The sequence below is a fragment of the Monomorium pharaonis genome, chromosome 2, assembly GCF_013373865.1.
Source record: "Monomorium pharaonis isolate MP-MQ-018 chromosome 2, ASM1337386v2, whole genome shotgun sequence".
NCBI classification, from domain to species: domain Eukaryota; kingdom Metazoa; phylum Arthropoda; class Insecta; order Hymenoptera; family Formicidae; genus Monomorium; species Monomorium pharaonis.
In genome coordinates, this window is record NC_050468.1 from 12,595,576 (window position 1) to 12,612,144 (window position 16,569).

General features: G+C 33.0%; 1 protein-coding gene across 10 annotated transcripts in view; it reads left to right on the forward strand.

Moving 5' to 3' along the window:
• The window catches only part of LOC105833751 (kinase D-interacting substrate of 220 kDa), a 58,971-nt gene that overhangs the window by 16,741 nt on the left and 25,661 nt on the right, over positions 1 to 16,569 (forward strand). For 3 of the 10 annotated variants that reach the window (XM_036282827.1, XM_036282828.1, XM_036282829.1), the window contains exon 1: positions 3,596 to 3,787. The exons of 4 other annotated variants lie outside the window; for them this stretch is intronic. In XM_036282827.1, coding sequence (XP_036138720.1) covers positions 3,626 to 3,787 — 162 coding nt within the window. In that variant the 5' untranslated portion in view covers positions 3,596 to 3,625. 3 more of the 10 variants (XM_036282831.1, XM_012675720.3, XM_028194567.2) reach the window with 3 other exon arrangements.

Sequence of the window (16,569 nt, forward strand, 5' to 3'; positions counted from 1 at the left end):
ATGTTGATATTGCTCCAATTCGAGCACTCGAACGCTCGATCCCATTTTACTCAACTCTCTGTAATTCCAGCATTTTTGCAGATATCAACATAAAACTTTCAGGATATATTCTCGAAACTTGAAGCTTTAAGAAAATGTAATTTAAGAAAAATTGATTTTTTTCCCCGCTAGGTTGGTGTAACCCCTTAAATCAAAAACACATTATTTGACAAAGTTATATTTAACAAAAGTTTTGCATAAAAAATATCGTATTTTTAGATTTGATATACCGAAAAAAGTTTGGTAATAATAATCAAACCTAAGTGATAATTACTAGTAAAATAAGCTTTAATAAAATAATTTTTATTAAGTATTTGGTTAATATAACCAAATATTTAATCATATTTAGTAACCGTTTAGTAATTGATTACTATTATTATGTAATTACTAAATATTACTGCATATATATATATATATATATATATGCACTTATGTATAGTTATTATTATTAATTAAAGTTATTTAACTAAAATTATTTTTAAATTTGATTATTATTAAACTTTTTTGTTTAATATAAAAATGGAGCATAGATTTTGGAGAAATATTAAAAAGAATGTATACCTTGAAAATGTGAAGAAATAAAGCTTGAACGATTTCGTACTGTAACTTTTTAGTGATTTTCTGTAATTTTAAAAGGATAAAATTATTTTTTGAAATTGTTTATTTAATATTTTTTAAATTTGTGTAGTTTTTAAATTAAATTTTCTTTTCTTTTGAAATCAAAAAAATATAATACCTATGTAAAACATACAATTTGTAAATTACTATTTTTTAGTATTTAACGCCAATCTTTTTTTCTTTCTTATTTTAACTATTATAACATTTACTTATCTCATTAAAGAAGAATTTAGATGACAAAAGATGATGTTTATTTGTTTCTATTTAATAGGCTGAGAATAATAAATGTTCATCGATTTGAAATGTTAAAACATTATACTGATTAGAAAAACGCTAAATGCACTAAATATTTGTACGTTAGACATAGTATAGTAATTATTTATTTATTCATTTTTCCAAAAACGTACATAGACAGTTCGGCGATACGAATTACGCCTAAGGCCGTTTTACAACTTAGTACAACGCTGATTGACAGTCTTTGACGTCACGAGATGCTCGATAAGAAGAATGCCTCACAGTCAATTGATTAGAAAATTTCAGTTCACAGGCTAGTAAAACCTGTCATTTGGATCGCGAGCAACGCGCGAAATCAATTACAAAATTTCATTAGTGGCGCCATGAATCACGAAGCACTCGTCTTTCGTCACTGATACGTTGCCAGGAATATTTTTGGCTACAATACTCACTGGTTTGATAGTTATTACAAAAGGCAGGAGCTTTTACAAGACGTATGTCCAATCTTTGTCTTGTCATCTTAGCAGATCACGGTAATTCAAAGTTATCTATCTATTGGCAATATGTAGAGAAATTAGAGGAGATTTAAAAGTTATATTTAATTTATTAAATGTTATTAAATATATTCTATTTTATTACAATATTTTAATGTATGAAAACTGCGTTTTCTTACTTTTTAAGATTTTGTATAGTTATACAATTATATATTTATATTTCTCGATATATATATATATATATATATATATATATATATATATATTTAAATTTAGGCTCTAGTTTTATACTAAAAAAGAGTTTTTAATAATAATTAATAATTAAGCTTTATTTAATAATAATTGAGCATAACTTTTTGATTAATATAATCAAATGTTTGGCAATATTTAATAATTATATTATATTAATAGTAACCAATCGATTATTAAACAGTTATTAAACGAGATTACTAAATATTATTAAATATTTAGGTATTAAATATTTAAGTGAAACTATTTTACCGAATCTTTAGTAACGGGAAGAATTTTATATTAAAAATTATTATAAACAGTAAGCGTAGACTGAAAAAGAAAGGAATAATAAAAGTTTCTATTGTTTATCATTTTGCCATAATATTTACACTGCTTATGGTACAATTCTCTAACATCTTTCTTACAGTCCGTAACTGCATAGTAATTTTTGATACAAAATTTTCTCTGTGTAAGCTCGATTATTATTACCAAACTCTATCATCAGGGTAAGATTATCGATACCGCTTTGCATTTTAATTGGCTTGCTACAGCCGTTTTCTATCTCAAGATAGGCTATCTTTTGAGAAATGGCCGCGGCCATTATCGCGTCTTGGACGTATTGATAATCGGTCATGCATGCGTCTACCTTGGATCTCGTATCTCTGTCTCGGCAGTGGTTCAGCGCTTGCGGTGTGTGTCACCCTTTTATTTTAATTGCGTTGTACGCGAGGTCGTAAAACTTCGCAGTCATCAACCGAGGATATTTCTCGCTATTTAATTCCTCCAATCGCTCCGATTTGTATTATTCGAGCGTTCTGCGAACGTTCCGTATCGTGCCGAGTAACAATTTTATTCGCCCGCGTTGACTGATGGCGGGGACGATAATCCATCGAAAAATCACAGTTTTCCGCCACGCGTGAGAGGGTGACGAGAAAGCTCTTCCACAGTTTATCTCCCGTGACCCTCGCGAGAAGCACTCCCCGCAGATGGGATGCGCCAGCGAACGATATAAAGACTGGTTGTGTTATTTGCGAAGCAAAACAAACGCCTCTCGAGGCTTTTTGAAGATTCACGAGTTCGACAAGTCTCTGCTGAAAGTTATATATCTGCATCAGACCTGCAGCATGCAGAAATGTGTTCGCGACGCGTGATGACGAGTCCGGCAGAAATGTGTGGTCCTCCAGAGCGAAGTGATTCATGTCGTATACTTTCGTCTGTCTATCTGATTTCAGTTATTTTCCGATATATTTCTTGTACAACCGAACGGACTCGCGCGTATAGATAACAGTTAGTCCTTATAAGATAATGCAACGTCTCGGAGGGATTATCTCGCGTCGTGACGTTTCGATTTGTGTGTTCCATTACGTTGCCGTTTAAACAGTTTCCGTTTCATCGCGACAAAAAATGCGTCTGATGACACACCCATGTTGCTCTCGATAAATCAGATTGCTGTGTAACGTGTGTCTGGATGTGCGCATACATTTCCTGTGGAAATTTACCGAAACCAACGCGGACGATACGCATTGGACACTTGGCGCGTACCTACCTAATACAAGCCGATTCTATTCGCTAGGTGAAAAGGAGACCGCATAAACAAGTCGGAACAGGCCAACTCGTATGACAAAACGGTACCTCGTGGACACAGTTGATCATTTTACATTCAACAACATCAGTTCAGAACCGGGATCGAAGCATTCGTATTCGTACATCACTTGCACTTGTAACGAGAAACATTGGATCCGTTCTCTTCGGCTCTTTAGCAGAATTTGCAATCGATTGGAACACACAACCGTGTATTGTGGGTAAATCAAAAGTAACGATTTAAATTAGTGAAGGAAGCTAAAATGATGTTGAGTGCATCTGTCGCGCATAAACGGGGTGCATTTCGTTAAAAAAAAAAAACAAGTGTTCGTAACACTTAGCGCTGTAATGCTCAGGAATATTCTTCATTGTTCCTAATTATACGCGATATAATTAATCAGAGCGAATTAGACACTGATCTCCGTTCCATGGAGCATACGAACGAGAGAACGAGTCTGTTGAGTAGCAACCGACGAAATGCATCCTATCCCTCTTTACCTGCATTACCGCACGGATCTGGCAGAACCTATGGGTCTCTTTCCTCAACGTGCCAACAAGCCATTCAATCATTATGGAACAGAAGCAAACAGGTAGAAGATACAGCGATTTACATACGTGTTCGGTATTTTATCTATATCTTCGATTTTCTCATACAATAATGTAAAGATGATGGTGTCTTCTCTAAAAGTACAGACGTAGCCTAATTTATTTATTTTTCAAGACAATCAATTTTCATATTTTTTGTGTAATACAAAATGCACAGAAAAATATTTGCGTCAAATTAAAATTAATATATTCTATTTAATAACACAGCCACACAAAAAAGTGGTCTAGTCTGTATACTAGATCCACGTATTCCTATGGATTTTGGCCTGCTGAATCCAAATCTGATGTCAGAATTGGTAGATTGGTTCGCTGTTTCGAGGAAACCTCAAAAAAAGTTCAAAAATCCACAAAACGAACACTTTTGCTGATGTTTTTCTTGAAATAGCGAACCAATCTACCAATTCTGACATCAGATTTGGATTCAGCAGGCCAAAATCCATAGGAATACATGAGTCTGGTATACAGGCCAGATCACTTTTTTTTGTGTAGCTGTGTAATCATTGTTTATATACAAGAATGTAATTTCAAAAAATAATGATAATCTTGTTTATGTATAATTTAATGTTTTTAAAGAATTTAATCATCTTTAAATTTGAACAAAATATACTTTAATATAGTATAATTAGAGCTCACACAAAAAATTTAATATATCGTATATTCGATCTGTTTGAATAATTCAAAATAAAAAAGAAGCTCATCTAGTTCAAATATTTCGACTAAAGTGCGGACAGTTCGAACTTAAGGGAGTTTCTCTGCTCAGGTCCGGCACAACAAGAGGCACGGGTTCAAGTAAAGAAAAATATTTAAATGACCATTTTGTTGCCTTCTTTTTTTGCTGTATATGGTCTAAAATTAATAATTTTAAATATAAGAAAAAAATTGGCTATAAAGTACCACATTTATTTCTGAAATAATTTTTTTAAAAATTGAGAATAAACATTTTTCACTATTATACCACCCTTAGATAACTGAATACAACAATTTGAAATTCATGTTATATCACTAGCACACGTTTACCACACTTACGTGCTGTATTACTTCGATTATTGTAAACTTCTTTTATCTTATCAATTATTTCATTTAAACGAGCAAGTGCATCGTTTCAAAAATTTAACAGTACTTTTCTGGACAGCTAAGATGTATTGTTGTAAAGTTTCACTAACATCTGTTCATTACTTCTATGTTTAATACGACAATAAAAACTGAAAAATCCTGAAAATTCATTGATTCTCATAAGAGCCAATATTAATAAAATATTTAATATTTATATAACTATATAGCTAGTTCAGCTTTCTGAAATTTTGACAGTCAATTTATATCACTAATTTGAACTTCTCTACAAAGTTTCATGAAAATCTGTTCATTTTGATTTAGCAGCGGAACTCCCTTAAGTAGTGATCGGTTATCTGTTGCCAGTTTGTTGTGTCCGAGTTCATATAATTCAGACATTAAAGAAGACAGTAAAAAAGATTAGAAACAAAAAAGCAGTTTTTTACGAGTCTTTTTTTCTCATTGCTTGAAATCTCTAAATATTTTTATAATTAAAACGAGATAAATACATATAATTACATGTTCAAACTCGAGAAGAGAAAACCCGAAGATGCGGAGTGCAAAATGCAATGCGAACAAACCTTTTAATATGTAAAAAAGAAATTAGTTCGAACTTGACGTTCGATCTTGAGATTTTAACTGTCTGAACTATTCAATCGTTTCTAAAGACTAGAATTCCTTTTAAGAAATTTCTTTTTTATTCTTGAAAATTATGAATTTTTACAGAATTTCGTTGGAACTCAGGGAAGTTTTTGAAATTTTTAGTTTAAATTTTATTTTTTGCCAAACTTATTTCTTTTTTTATCGATTTTTCTAATTTTTAATAATACAAAAAATCGACAATCTATTAGTATTATAACATGCACCTATGTAACATACTCACGTATATTTTCATGATTCGCGAGTTTTATAAAATTAGTGACAGTGAACAAAAAACAATACATTGTTCTAAATTAGCATTGTGTATTTAATTTCATGTTTCATATCTTGTATTTTTAATGAGCTAGATTGCGGATAAATCGTTATATGTCATTTAGTTAATTTTATCTTGGTATTTTTTTATATATACATTCAAAATTCAAGTTTTTGTTTTGTTAATTAAAGAACACATTAAAAGGTATAATAAAATAAACATATTTTAAAGCTGCATTAAAAATTCTCTAATCTTATCTGTGGAATAAAATTCCTGGAAAAATCGGGAATTCTTTTTAGATAATTTTTTTTACAAAATTTAAATATTTCATATAATCATTAGAAAACACAATATGATATTATTATACACAATTGGATAACAATAATAATAATAAATTTTTATTCTTGATTTAAAGATATTATTTTCTATCCAATTCTTTTTATTCTCGACTCATGAAAGTTAGTATTGAGAATAATGAGAATATATTTTTCTTGATAAAACTACCAAATTTCTTCGTACAAGCAAATTCTATCTGTTTAGCTTTATTTAATATTTAACATCGCAAAAATAAAAATATTTTTAAAAGAAGAATGTTATTTTTTTTCTGTATCTCTTAGTAACTCACCTTTATATAGTACTTGAGATATTTTTAATCTTCTTACGATCCATTCTTTTGCGAGTGGTGAATGCTACAACTAATCGCAGTCTCTGGAAACGCTCGAGTGGATCTTCATGAATGAAACTCTTTTACTCTTTACTACGACGAGCGTGCCAAGATTTAGTCGGGATAGCTTTCATGATAAATGACACGGGCAACAAGAGATGTCGAGACACGCCTCTCATGAACTGACAATAATGACAGCGCGTGGCAGATTCGGTGTCTTAGATAATAACGTGACGAACATCCACCGCTGGTGGAATTTTCATAGTAAACAAATCACACGCAAATGAATCATATGATCAGTGAAATTCGTGCGACTCGTCTACAAACGGCGATTCCTATTACTATTTTTGTCGGTATTTACCTCGTCGATTTATTTCGGTGCGGAATAAATAGCATTAGATATTGTGACTCGCTCGATGTTTTCGTATTTGGCGCAAATCATAGATGTTAAAATTACGAATGTTGAATCAAAATTATATGTACTACGAAGACGAATGCCTTTCTCCAACAGCAAAAATCTTTTTGGCGTTTCTACAAAATTAATTTTGAAAAGTTTGTAATTCAAAATTTTAAAATTATAATTACAATTAAAATTCTCCATTATTGACAATTCACGACAATATAATTGTTTACAATAAAATTTTCTATGTAAAATTGATTTTTATGTATATTATTATAATACAAATTATATTGTTATGAAAATGAGCTATAGACTTATTTTGTGTAAAGAATGCACGTGCCACTTTTTTTAATTTTTGATTTAATGTAAACAATATCGTAAATTGATATTGTTGTGGAAAAAATAGTTTCAGTTAGAACATAACGTATATTTTATTTAAAAATATACTTAATCACGCATGAACTGTTTGCAACAATTAATTTGATTTTGTGCTAAATTAAGGATGATTGATTTATATTATTATTACTTGCAACTACGTTAGATTTTTCTAATTTTAATATTTGAATAATGCCAAAATAATTTATTTTTTCTAATGCATACAGAAAAATATTGTAAATTATTTGAGTTAAGAAAGAAGTCATTTACTGAAAGTCATTTTCAAGTTTATTTCTAAGAATTTTTTGTAAAAAAAAAGTGCAAAACAAATTAAGTTTTTACATAAGCGTCAAATTTATTAAAAATATATTTTGAATCCTAGTAATACTTTGTTTAACAATATTAGCAATTAAAACAAAGGTAATTCTTCCGAACTACGGCTCCACTTCCAAATGGGCTGAAATTTGTTGTAGTGGCTTCTTATGGTTAAAAAATAATATAAATACCAATTTTTAGTCGGAGGAAGTCCCTAAAAAAATTATAAACACAAAAGATTTTAAAATGTACCATTGTTTTCTGATTAATATGGAATGAAATTTGTGAAAAGTCGTGAAGTTATATGGTATAGAGAACGCGTGGGCAGGAGAGGGGCTCCGCCCCTTTCCTTGCACCTCCTCTCCGTAATTTTTCCTAACTCTAACTCAACCAATTTTATGTCGCTATTTGGTTAATGTGAAAACATTGGAAACGAACAGTGGATCTTGTTTGGTGTGAAAAGTTGCAAACTTATGTGGTACTGTACAACTATGGACGTCGTTTACTTTACGTAAAGCACTGAGATCATGTATTTATGAAACTTTAGTCAAATAAAGTAGACCTTGCTTCACAGATTTATGCTTATGTTCGCAGAACAATGAACGACGGCTAAAACTTTTTATACATTACTGGGGCGCATGATCTTGACAACATAAACCTGCGAACATAAACATAAACCTGTGAAGAAAAGTCTATCCTATTTGACTAAAGTTTCATAAATACGATACATGATATTAGTGCTTTATGTAAGGTCAACGCTTGTACAGTACTGCATGGGTTTGCAACTTTCCACGCCAAACAAGATCCACGCTGTTTGTTTTTAATGTTTCCGCATTAATCAAATAGCGACATAAAATTGATTGAATTAGAGTTAGGAAAACTTCAGGGGAAGGGCGAAGCCCCTTCGTGTTCTTTATACTATATAATTGAGAAATTAAACTTACCGTGACGTTCGATTGCAATTATGCTGTCTCGTTCGGATGAATGTATTGTAGTAGTCTTCCGCTGCACTATCGTCAACAGGTATATTTAAAGATAATATAAAATTATAAAAAATCTGAAGATGGCATACACGCCGCGTATGCCGCGCTCGCGCTTACGTATCCAGAGTTCTTTATTAATTTAAAGCTAACAAATCTGTTCCTAGGAAGCGGGTGGGAGGGGTTGTCCATCCGAACGAGACAGCATATTTGCAATTGAACTTCACGGTAAGTTCGTTCAATTTCTCAATTATGCAACATCTCGTCCGGATGGATGTATTGTAGATATTCAAAGCTCAGATTTGTTTAATAAAAGTTGATAAAATAAAACCTTTTATTCCAATATTAAGAACAATTTATACGTTTGAAAGCATCTGGAACAAAACGAATCAGAGGATTAGAAACAAGCGGTTAAATAGAGGGAACCAAGGCTGGGCCGACCACTAAGAAGCCATCATTATCCCTTCTGCTTTGTCAGTGATGATCTTACGTAAAACTCTTAAGATCAAATTGAATGGAGGGAAAGCATAAAAATAAAAACCACTCTAGTTCAAAGAAAACGTATCAACTGCTTCCGCAAGAGGATCTGGGAGCCAAGAAATAAAACGAGAGCACTTCGCTTTGATAGTTGTGGCAAAAAAATTAATGTCAAACTGACCGAAAAGAGAACTGATCCTGTTAAAGTAACCCTGTTCTAAAGACCATTTGGTATCTACTGAGACAATTCGAGATTTGATGTCTACCTCAAAGTTTTGAGCTGAAGGGATATATGCGGTATATAAGAATAAATCTCGATCTGCACACCAAGACCAGATGCTTTTAGCAAAATTAGAGAAATGTGGAAACTTGATCGAGCCCATGCGATTGATGTAAGAAAGGGCAGTAGAGTTATCGACTCTTACTAAGATTTCACAACTCCTTAGGTGAGACGCAAAGAATGTTAAAGCGTGAAAAATAGCTAAAAGTTCTAGGTAGTTGATGTGGTTTAATTTTTCTTCAGCGGATCAAAAATCGTGAGTCCGCGCATCACCGCAAACGGCACCCCAGCCTGTTAAAGATGCGTCCGTAACAATTTTGAGATTGAAAATGCCTGATATCTGAGAATCAAAATTCTCATCCGCAGCTACGAAAGCTAGAAATTTTTCTTTCTCCAGGATCTTGGTACAGTATGTAACATACCACATACTGTAGTGCTAGGCAAAATTGTTAGAGAGCCGATGGTAACTGGCAAAAAATCGAATTTTGCAGGATTTTATATCTAAAATAGTGAGCGTCGTCTGGAGAAGTTTATTTTGTCTGTTCGATGGTATCGAAATCAAGAAGGATTCTCAAATACGAAACCAAGATATCGACAAAACTTCGTTGGGATAAGCATGCTCTTTTGCTCGTTGATTTTAAAACCTAAAGATAAAAGCAAGTCTCGTGTGACAAAGATATTCTTCAAACATTGATCATAAGTGCTATAATAAGAAAATCGTCTAAGTAAGCAACTGACAGGAAGCCCTTGTCTCTAAGGAAATAAACAACTGGTTTTAAAATTTTTGTAAAAATATAAGGCGCAAATGCCAAAGGGTAAGGTTTTAAACTCAAAGAGTTGATCTTTAAATCGAAATCGTAAAAACTTTCTATCTTCCTGATGAATTGGAAGCAGTAAATAAGCATCCTCTAAGTCGATGAACGCAAGAAAATCGCTTGGGGGAAGAAAATGCTCTCGTGTGTGTGCGTGCGTGTGAGCGTGTTGTGTGTGCGTGCGTATGCGCGCGCGCGCGCGCGCGCGCGCGCGCGTGTGTGTGTGTGTGTGTGTGTGTGTGTGTGTGTGTGTGTGTGTGTGTGTGTGTACCCTCGAGAGAACGAATTTCATTTTACATTAATCAGAAAACAATGGTACACTTTAAAATATTTTTTTGTTTATAACTTTTTGGGGGCCTTTCCTCGACAAAAAATTGTTATTTATATTACTTTTTAACCATGAGAAGCCACTACAAAAAATTTTACCCCATTTGGAGGTGGAGCCGTGGTTCGGAAGAATTATCAAAACAAAAATTAGATTGCTTATTATTCTGATTTTTCTTCGACAAAATTTATAATTTTCTTCGAAAAAGATTAATTCTTTTTTTAAATAATATGGTAATGAATTTTTCTAATATTTGCGATGAGTGTATATTTAATATTAAAATAATCTTTGTTAAATATAATCGTTATATAAAAGAAAATTGAAAAGTAAATTGAATCTTAGCTTAGTAGTAAAATTAACATTTTTTTTTGTATGTGCAATTTAAATTTATTAAAATCCAATGAAGTGCTTATTACAAAAGAATACTGCAGGTATTTATTATCTGGAGCGTTATGTGGATTAAAAAAATCACATGAATTAGTTGTGTGTAAATTAATAAATTATATAATATGGTGGCGCGAATAACGTGACGCGAACGGGGTATTATATACATAATCTTTGTTACATAATTATAAATGCTTCATCGGTTTTCAATAACGTTTAGCTGTCGATATATCATTTATTTTTTACATGGCTCGACGGCAGGGATAGGAATGTTATGATATAAACGGATACAGTATTGGTAATTTTCATACAGAAATTAATATTAATAATATTACTTTGCATCTACATACAATAAATTGCAGTGATAATTATATAAAATTTTGAAGATAACAATAAATATTTTTTAGTGCAAAATAAAAAAAATTTACGATTTATTAGGATTTACAGTAATGCTTCTCTAAATTAAAATAAAGCTCAAGCCATTCGTATGATTTTTGCCGAGAGTATCGCCTTTACTTGGTTGAGTATAAAGCGCATGTTTTATTTTTCGATTCAAAAATGAATTTTCTTTATATATCAGATATTATCAAAATTCTAACATTTTATATGATAAAAAATGTACCCAGAGTCAGAAGTAAAGTTGTATTATAATTAAAAATAAATAATTTCAAAAGAAGTTTGAACTTTTAATTTCTTTTGAATATGCCATTACTATTAACATTAAAAACAATTAATCTTTCGAGAGTTCTCTTAAAAAGTGAGTTGGCACAGAATTACATCGCGAATTGCGTTGGAGTGAACTATAAACACTTTTGTAACAATACCTCTCTTGATTGAGCTTGTTTTCTAGAGTGTTCTAAAGCGGAAATCAACTTACGATCGTGACTCAGTCGTCTAAACTTTTTTTTTTTTTGGTCGGCCTGTTTAACCAGGTGACGAAATTTAATTCAGCGAGAATGGAGCTTATCGAACAATTTCACGAAAAGCGATAGTGTTATTAGCTTGGTACGCTTTGTTGCGCGACAATGGTGATACTATTCAGCTGAACAGCATCGCGTCATTTCGTTTTATGAAGCGCAGTAAAATTGTGCGTACACAATTAATTAGTTTACTGAGCTTTAATTGGCCGGAATTAATGGCGAGAACTAACTGCGGCAAGTACTTCTAAAAACAACTGAGTTTAATGCAAAGAAATATTCTTTGGCATTTAGAATCAATTTTATCTTATTTTATTATTTGTTTTATACTCTAATTAATTTTATTAAATTCACAAATTTATTTACTTTATTACTGTTTTCCTCTCATAACATCTGTCTGAAAAATTTTGTCTCTAATTACTGTTCATGAGGTATTACTATTTAAGTTTTTATGACAATTAGTTAAAACATTGTTGCTTATTTGTTAAAACAATGACATATAGAATTACAATTTTTTAATCATTTGAAATAAAATATTCTGATAAAACTTCTATACACTAATAAGTAAAAATTATATTTTTGTTCTTTTACAATCAGTAGATGAAAATATTTTAAAAAACTACATTAAAAAATAATATTACAAAATTATGATTTAAAACAGTTAAATTAAAAAACTTTATTTTATAAAGTTATCGTATTTAACCCGTTGTTACCACACTAATGCGATTTAGGATTTGGTATTTTTGAATTTCAATAACTTGGAACGTAAGCGAAGTAAATTTAACTTAAAAACTTGTTTTTATAATAAAATTTCCTGAGAAATGCAATAGTAAGTTTCGAATGGAAAAAAATTGTTAATAGTAAAAAAGGGGAAAAACTTTTTTCCCCGAAACAAGAAATTTTAGGTGGCAAAAATTTGCACTGGATTAACAACGGGTTAAAATTATATCGTAGCAAATACGCGTAATATATACAGAATTTCTGTATATGCAGAATTTAAAAAAAATTTAATCTGTTTTTTACAATTATTTTGTAATCTTGTTTCTCTTTTATATATAATTAACTCTTGTTTTGCCGTTCGTCATCGCCGTGGTAATCTTATCAAAATATTTCTCCGATTACTTTGCTTCGATGCTTCCGTTAGTTGTTTGATTAGTGTCTCGCGAAGTGATGATGAGAGTAGTGACGCAGCTTCCAATATTCGCGGTGTTATTTCAATCGCACGTGTCTCACGATGAATAAAGACCCAATTAAATCGTATAATTATTTACGCAATTTGTTGTGCAAAGCGAATTGATGGTTGATGATTCAATTACGTATATTCTCGTGATAATATATTCGTTTTCATGTATTATGCTGAAGGCATATTGTGACTGTAATTAAAATAATTATAATTAGGTGCTCAATATCTATGATTATTATTATAGTTGGTGCTGAACATACACATAATTACAAATTATATTTTTTGTATCATCTATATTTAAATTATAATTACAATTTTTTGTCAGTATACACTTCATATATCATTATTACAAACATTATATACATATGTATATATAGCAAAATAATAACTGCAAAAATGGAATTTTATATTTATTATTTTAATATTTAGTTCTAGTCACAAATATTATTCTTTCAATGCAGTCGAGTTTTAACTGGGTCAGTTGGAGAGGGCGCGGATATACTAAGTCGATCTAAGTAAAATGTAATAAAATCCTAAAAAATGTAATAAAATTTACAATTTCATCGTTACCTGCTTATCGCGGTTTACGAAATTGCTTGTTCAAACCGCCAAATTCACAATGTGCAACCACGTAGGGATTAACCGCGGTAGATCACAGTGTAATTATGTCGGTGCCGCATAGTGCGTTATCGCAAATCGATGACGTCGCCGACACGCCGTATTTCTCTCGCTTATTATCTCGAAATATAAACTTCTCTCGTCTCTCTTTCTCCCTTTGTCGAGACCGGAACTCCGTTTTGAACAATTCTACATGGATTCCGATATGATGACACACTTTACGCGGCACTCATTTTTCAGTATGAATACGAACGACCTAGCGACAAAGAATATTTTTTTCCAATTTTTTTCACTATTAAAAGACAACAATTACAATTTTATCTCACTATGCATTTCACTATAACTTTTAAATGATTTATAATGACATTTTTAACAATCTTGCGCTAGTTTTAATATAAAATTGAACCATATAAATCGCCAAAAAATGCTTGCAAACCTTTTTTATACATAATTTTCTGATATATGAAGTACTTTTAAAAAGCTTTCTGTGATAATTAAATTAGTATTGCGACTTTAAAATTAAGTCAACAATATTATCTCTGAATCTTATTTTTTTTTGTTTGTCACAAAATTAATTATAATACAGATTCTATTTGTAATGACAATTCTGAACACGTATCTCAATATTGAATTAAAACGGCGATACGTCGCGTGAAGAGAAAACAGTTCCCGAACCGAAAAGCTTTACGGCACTGATGACACACAATATGCGGCGTTCGTTATGCGATTCACAGACTGTACTGTGTATGTACACGAAGTTAAAGAGATTCCACCGCGATATATAAATGTCGCGCGATGTATCCGCGCTGAACGTTATTCTCGAGCGATTTGCTGGCGACGTCGGTGTCTCGCTCATCGGTCCTGAGCTGACACTCCGCAATTGTCTCCCGACGAGGAAGAAGTCGAGCACGAACGCCGTTGAAGCCGTTGGTCGCCGATTGGATCAGCTGCGAGATCTCGATCAGCTGGATTCACGCATGATCACGTGAAATTTGGAAAAGATGCTGCGACTCACCACTCTGAGGGTCTGTGTCTCTACCGATAATCTAATCTAATCTAACCTTACGGTCGGGAAGGGATTTAAATTTATCTGTGGCAAGGGAGATTGTGAAAATTCGTATAGCGGTGAGCTCAGCCTTTCGATACTGGGAATAGCGTCCCCAATATCGAAAGCATACTTGATTGACACAACGATCGACATTATCTCGAAAATGGAATTTATACTGTTCTCCATTTTTAATCAATTATCCTTAACTCTTTAATTGTATCGTAGTCAATGACAATCTGGTAAGAAGTTAGAAATTGTTACGATTATTTTAAAAGTTTGGGCTTTCCTAGAGAACCTACAGTTCTTCGAGAAGTTTTTATCTTAAATTATTGCAAGACATATGCATTATTTTCTTACAAATTAACATGTTGCTTTTTTAAACTATAAATGGTATTTAAAAAACTACAAAATTATTATACATATATGAATCATCCATAACGCATCAGTGTTAAATAAAACAGTATATAATTTTTATTAATAAATTTATTTGCATTAAATTGATATATTATTCTAAAATGACTTCTTTTTAAGGAACGTTTAATTATGCTAAATTTAGTTCGAATTCTTATTATATCGATGACGTCACTTTCATGTAATGAAAAATGCAGTCAAATAAAAATTTAAATTTAGTGATTCTATGTGTATACTCGTAGCAAAAAATGAAGGTCGTTTTCGGTTTTTGTGCTGAATAGACAAATTCAAAGAGAATGCCATGCGGAAGGCCAAACACGAGCGTCTTAGAATCGCGGCGGCGTTCTTCCGTAATAGTTTCGATGAAGAAGATGATGAAGAAAAGGAGGATAAAGCCACGTTAACAACAGAATCGGATGAAGTTCTCTCGCAAACCTTTGACGGCGATTCGACAACAGTCCGAAGAAAGATCAGCGTCGCAAATCCAGAGATTCCCTCAAAGTTGGTTGCACCTGATCCTGAACTTGCAATTTCCATCTCGTACGTGGAAGATCGCACTTTTAAACGTTCGCCTGAAAGACCCAGCTCGTCGAACAATGTGGTGCATGCGATACCAAGTCATTGTGACGCAAAAGAAGTATATAACAGGAACAGTGATGTGATTTCGAAAACCGAAACGCGAAGTTTGACAGTGCCGATGGTAGATTCCGACGCGTCCAAGCACGAAAATGTCATTACGAAGGAGTCGTCTGCGAGGTTTCATTCCTCATCAGTCGGAGACCACCCAGTGCGCTCTCATACGAAGCCAACTATTGTGAATAGATGGAAGCATTCTCAATTGTCGCCCAATTTTTTAGAGGTTCCTTCAAAAGCCAGTGAACACGTTCATTTACCGGAGCGACCACTAAATACCGAAGAAGATTCGAATATCGGGAAAGTACGCTGCAATGCAGCGCCGCAATCTTCACTGACAGCCGCTATTCGAGACAGTTTTGACGAGAATCTTGGCAAAAGTAGCAGCCGTAGGTTAACGTTGCCGATGACGAATTCCGATTTGAACCAATCTACTTTGCAAAACCCTGCGATGAAGATCAACCAGAAGTCGCCGACCTTTGAAGACATTCTGGCCGGCACCAGCGTGAATCCAATCCGAAAGTCCAGCATAGCAAACGCGGCTATCTGCTCAAGCCTGGCTCCGAGTTTGCTCGGCGCTATCCCCGGTGTACCGAATTCCCTCTTGCCGAATGGTGACTACAATCTACAGCGAAGCGCCACATTGTCGAATCTGTCGACCACCTCCACTGCCATCAGCGACGACATTTCCATTGGTAGAACGCGCCGCGGATTGAGGTCGTTTCTTCGTCTTCACATACCTGAATCACATCCCGCGACCTGGCATGACGACGAGGGCTACCATCATCACTTGCACAATTACCACAATCCTCATCACGTGTTCTCGCACATTCACGTACCCACCATCACCTTCACAGCGCCAGCCACTGATGGTATCGGTCGCAAGTTTAGCTTCGCCATTCGAAGGCACTCGCAGGCGGTTAGTGTAAAGCCAGGATGCACGTCGTTTCGCCATTTCTTTGTTAACATTTCTTTTTATTA